Source organism: Micropterus dolomieu, linkage group LG02, assembly GCF_021292245.1.
Source record: "Micropterus dolomieu isolate WLL.071019.BEF.003 ecotype Adirondacks linkage group LG02, ASM2129224v1, whole genome shotgun sequence".
Taxonomy (NCBI): domain Eukaryota; kingdom Metazoa; phylum Chordata; class Actinopteri; order Centrarchiformes; family Centrarchidae; genus Micropterus; species Micropterus dolomieu.
Window position 1 is genome coordinate 29,347,516 of NC_060151.1, and position 5,209 is coordinate 29,352,724.

The following is a 5,209-nucleotide window of genomic DNA, read 5'->3' on the forward strand; positions in this document are numbered from 1 at the left end:
GTGTCACAGATCATCATTCATCCCAACTATAACTCCAACACTAATAACAACGACCTCTGCCTCCTGAAGCTCTCCTCACCGGTGACTTTCACCACCTACATCCAGCCCGTCTGCCTGGCAGCCCCAGGCAGCACCTTCTACAGCGGCACTGCAGCCTGGGTCACCGGCTGGGGCACCATTGGAAGTGGAGGTGGGTCAGAAAGCACCTGGAGTACATTTTCAGAGATACTCTGACTACAATGGTGACAAGAACTGTTTTCTCAGATAGTTTAATGCAAAAATGTTACTCCTTCTATCCAGGGGAGCAGCAAAACACAAAACCTTCTTTCTTTGCTTATGGCGTGTTGAGATAGCTGGGCTATTCTTGATCACTGATTGATTGATTTTTGAAAAAAAGGAGACAAAGACACACACTCCTGTCTACTTCAGTGAAGCCGAGGAGGAGCAGGTGAACAGTTTCAGGTTCTAAATCAGCATCACAGAGAACCTGACATGGTCGTCTCACAGCTCCACGCTGGTGAAAAACTCAAAAACGACGGTATGTCTTAAGGAAGCTTAAGAAGGCTAAATTCTCATGCCAAGTTCTTGTCAGCTTTTACAGAGGAGCAATAAAAAGCTACAGAATAGAAAGGGTTCTGCAGCGGGTGATTAAAACTACTCAGAAGATCTCCTGAGCATCAGTGATATCGGTGAGGTGAGGTGCCTACGCAGAGCCCAAAGGATACTAAAGGATAGGAGTAGGGTTGGGCCGATGGCCGCAGACATCATAATGTTGAGTTGTCATTGTGACTGACCAGCCAACCCGCAAAGAAAAAAATATTAATTTTTCACATTATATTTGTGTCTCTTCAGTGTCCCTTCCACCCCCAGGAAACCTAATGGAGGTGCAATTGCCGATTGTGGGGAACAGAAAGTGTAACTGTAACTATGGAGTGGGCTTGATCACAAGCAACATGATGTGCGCCGGGTTAAGTGCTGGAGGGAAGGACTCCTGTCAGGTGATCATTTTCACACCTGTATTTGTGTCAGATTTCACCTTCTGCAAAGAATTCTTCTACTAAATGTTTGTCTCTTTAAAGGGGGATTCAGGAGGTCCACTGGTGAGCAAGCAGGGCGGTCGCTGGATCCAGGGGGGAATCGTGAGTTTTGGAAGAGACTGTGCCGAGCCTAATTTCCCGGGAATCTACTCCAGAGTCTCCCAGTATCAGTCCTGGATCAACAGCCAGATCACCAGCAACCAGCCAGGCTTCCTCACCTTCAGGTCCTCTGGGACTGACAGTGACCTCAGCGTCACCTGTCCAGGCCTGCCACCAAAAGCCACAGGCTAAGTTAGTGCCTGCCATGTCCAGACTTAATTAGACAGAACTTACTTGGTCTAATAAATTTCTAGTATTTTTGTTGTTGGTATGTGTTGCTAATTTGACCACAGAGCCCTAAATATCAATAAATGACGCAAAAGGGGTACCCAGGACGTTAAAAGGTGATGGCAAAGGGCGTTAACCAAGCATCAATATGTGACGAGTCGGGGGTGAGAATGTGTTCTTCCCTCAGGCATACCACATTTAGTAAAAGAAAAAAAGAAGATTTTTTTGGAGTTTCATTAAAAGTTGGACTTGAACATATCCGTCTCACTTGTTTGTTCATGGTTATTTTGGCGGTCCAATGATGTGTGAGCAGGGCGGCTCTTGATTCTGTGCAGCAGTGTTCAAAATATCTACACCCCCACCAATCAAACACGAGCAGATTCATTGATGGTCTGCACCAAACTCAATGCTTTGAGACCTTCATGGCTCAGACAGTTGTCTCCAGCGTCCAACACCACCATCAACAACAGCATCAAACACAGCTGCCACTGACATGCTATACATAATATACTACCCGCTCACTCACCCTTCTTCTTATAGATGCGACAAGCACAACTGAATGTAAACAACCTAAAATTTGAGAGACAGTGGAGGCTTAAAGCTGCATTAATTAATCTATGACTTTATTCTGCTTCTGTTGGTGACAGCTAGAGATCAAAAAAGAGATTCTGGATGCCACCTGCTTTCCTGCTTCACCTACTTTTAAATGAAGGGTTTAAAAGTGACAACTCCTCCAAATGTAGTCCACTAACACCAAAAATCACTTATTAATCACTTATTTTCCAGGAGGATTCCAGTGTCTGCTGTCTGAAAGGTAAACTGAAAAGGGGGTTTGATTTGATCTGCCTCTGAGCTGGGAAGGCTGAGCAGAAAGGAACATGTCCGTGTGAAAAGCCACAGCCGGTATGCCAATGTTTCTGCGTTTATTGTGGGATCTCTGTATAAAAGCGTTGTGTTTCGGTTGCATGGCAGCACCCGGCTGCGCCAACAAAAAGCTGTGTGGATCAGTGTGTTTGTCTGACTTTAACTCAATTAAATTCAAAAATCCGTTATTAATCCCACGACGTGGAAATTCATAGTGTTACAGTTGCAGCAGGGCAAAGTGTCACGATCGTGGTGTGGAGGCAGGTTGGAGGACCCAAACGCAGGACACAGAGCGGAGCAGGTATAGTTCATCGAAGGGTTTTAATATAACCAAAAGCGAGCACACTTACAGGTGAGTGGCTGAATAACAGAAATCCAAAATCCAAAAGTACAGGGAGACAAGACAAGCAAGGCTGGTTACAGGCAGGCAGAGAGTACACACACGACGGACTGGGGGGTAACATGAACAATGACCGGACAAAGACAAGACAGAAACACCAGGTATATATACACAGGGACTAACGAGCAGGGCGGGAGCAACACAGGTGAAAGACATGAGGCTAACGAGGCAGAGAGAGAGAGCAGAGGGGAAAACAGAGACAGACATGCAGAGGGATCACTGGGGTAACAGACATGACAAGGGTTACCGAACACTAGACGAAAGACAAGACAGACCCCCAAAACCCAACAGACCAAAATAACACTAACTAAACACAAAAGTGCAACACAAAGGATGGCCAACCGGCAGAGCGTGACACAAAGTGTGAAAGTATGAGAAGACACACAGATCAGGGACTTGCGTGGGACTGTTTTCTTGATCCCGCTCCTGCTGATTTTGTGACCATTACCGCACGCTCCTGCAACATGTGTATCCACTCCCACCCACACCCGCAAACATTGTGACATGCAGAGTAAACAAAGGACACAAATGTTTGGGCTATGCTAAATGTTCAGAATAACCGACATAAATCATTGCATTCATTTTTGTCAGTAACAAGTGAGAAGTTTTCCAAATTTCAGACTTGCCTTGTTTTGGTCTTCTATTGTATAAGCCCGTGTGACGGAAGCCAGCGAGGCTGTGCAGTGAGTAAACCTCACTCCCCGACACCTTAAGAGATGCACTGGCGACCGGCGCTAGTGCCCATGGGGTTTAGCCTCCTCGTCTGCGTGTCCTCCTCCCATACCCAAGGTCACCACTTCGAGTCAGGCCCGTACAGTAGCCTCCGTTTTCGGGAGCAGGCGCATACACTCACTTTAAACTTCGTTTGTTGATTCCATCTTATCAGCACTACTGCGGGACCTGCAGTATATTTTTTAAGTATATTTTTTGTGATGAATCCCAATGCTGCTCTCAGTAGGGGGAGCACTGCTGATTGTAAAGTCTGTCAGCAGCAGACAGGAAAGACCCGTGGTATCTCTCCCTGACGCAGTGACGGTGCAGTAACCTCTCACTAAAGGAGCAGCTCAGGGTCCTCAGAGCATCCTGCATGGGGTGGGATGTGTTCTCCATCATGGAGGATAATTTACCCACTATCCTCCTGTCTCCCACCATCTCCACGGTGTCAAGGGGGCATCCAAGAACAGAGCGACTGTCAAGTCTCCTCCTATCTGCCACCACACTGCCATTTCCCTAGCAGAACACTCCATAGAAAATGGAGGAACTCAGGACAGGATTGTGACTCAATTAAATTAGAAAATCGGTTTTTCACATTTCTCGTGAGCCTCTCTAATAATAATAATAATAATAACAATAATCTTTATTTGTAGAGCGATTTTCAAAAACAAGTTACAAAGTGCTTTAACAAGTGTAAAGACAATAATACCCAAAAATCAATAATACAAAAACAAAATAAAAATAAAGTCAAATAAGATCGGGAAAGGCTCTCCTATAAAAGTATGTTCACTGACTCAGCCGACCTGAACAATACGGTTACAGCTCTTATATGCTACAGCAGGGGTCGACAAATAAGTCTGGCATTGGGCCAAATTTTTTTTAAGCTGTTACATGGCGGGCCAGAACAAAGTCAAATTATTTCAAATCCTTGTATGTGTACATGTTTAGCACAGTTGGTACTGTGCCGGACTCCTTTAGAAAGGTTGTTAGATCAATTCCAAACAATTGCAGATATTTTTTTATAAGGACACTTTTGCACATGCTCACAATAAAACATGTGCTGCAGTGTGTGTGTGCGTCCCGGCGATTCACATTCATAACTGTGGACGCTTTTCATTTTTTCATTTCTCTGAGGAAATTTTGGGGAATCCAGTCACACGTTTACTGACGGCTTTTTCAGGTTTGTCAAACAAGTCAAAATAAAAGCTCTCAATAAACTCTACATAAAGCATTGCTGCAAAAAAATTTATTGTGCTTTTATTTTGGAGGCACAATAACTTAAGCGGAAGTGATTGTGTGAGTAACTGCAGCTGTCAATTTATTTATTTTTTATTTTTCTGCTATCAAAACCATCTGGCGGTGAACCAGATATTATTGCTGGTGGGATGCAATGTCATTTTTGGGCCTACATGGGCCCTCCATGCAGGTTTTGGTCAAACTCTCACTTACCCCTTAATCAGAATGCCCTCAGTGTGCAGTTCCCCACCTCTCTTATGCCTTGAAGAATAGGCGACCCTGACTGGCAAAGAGGGGAATCACATAACTGCTCTCAATCATTGCTGAGGAATCAGTCCCCACACCCTGTGCGGGTGATCTGAATGATCCTTATCAACCCAGAGGAATGTTGATACTGAGCCGAAATTAATGGGAATAAAGAAAATGAAATTGCAGCATATACGTATAAATAAAAGGCTGCTACAACTGGTAATCAAAATTAAAGACATACACAGAAAATGTATTTTATGTGTGTCATTTTCTCCAGTAGATAGCTTTCATTTATACAACTGAACTTCAAAAGTATTAATGCAGCAGCTACAGCCAGTTTATTAGGTCCACCTAACTCAAACTAATGCAGTCTAGTTCAACA

The 5,209-nt window shown here is 44.3% G+C and overlaps 1 protein-coding gene across 1 annotated transcript in view; it reads left to right on the top strand.

The window, feature by feature from the left end:
* Positions 1-1,565, top strand: part of LOC123967416 (serine protease 33-like) — a 5,682-nt gene extending 4,117 nt beyond the window's left edge. Inside the window, exon 5 of the mRNA XM_046043512.1 lies at positions 1,080-1,565. Within this exon, the coding sequence (XP_045899468.1) occupies positions 1,080-1,328 (249 nt within the window). The 3' untranslated portion in view covers positions 1,329-1,565. The remainder of the gene's footprint in view (positions 1-1,079) is intronic.
* Positions 1,566-5,209: the final 3,644 nt, after the last annotated feature.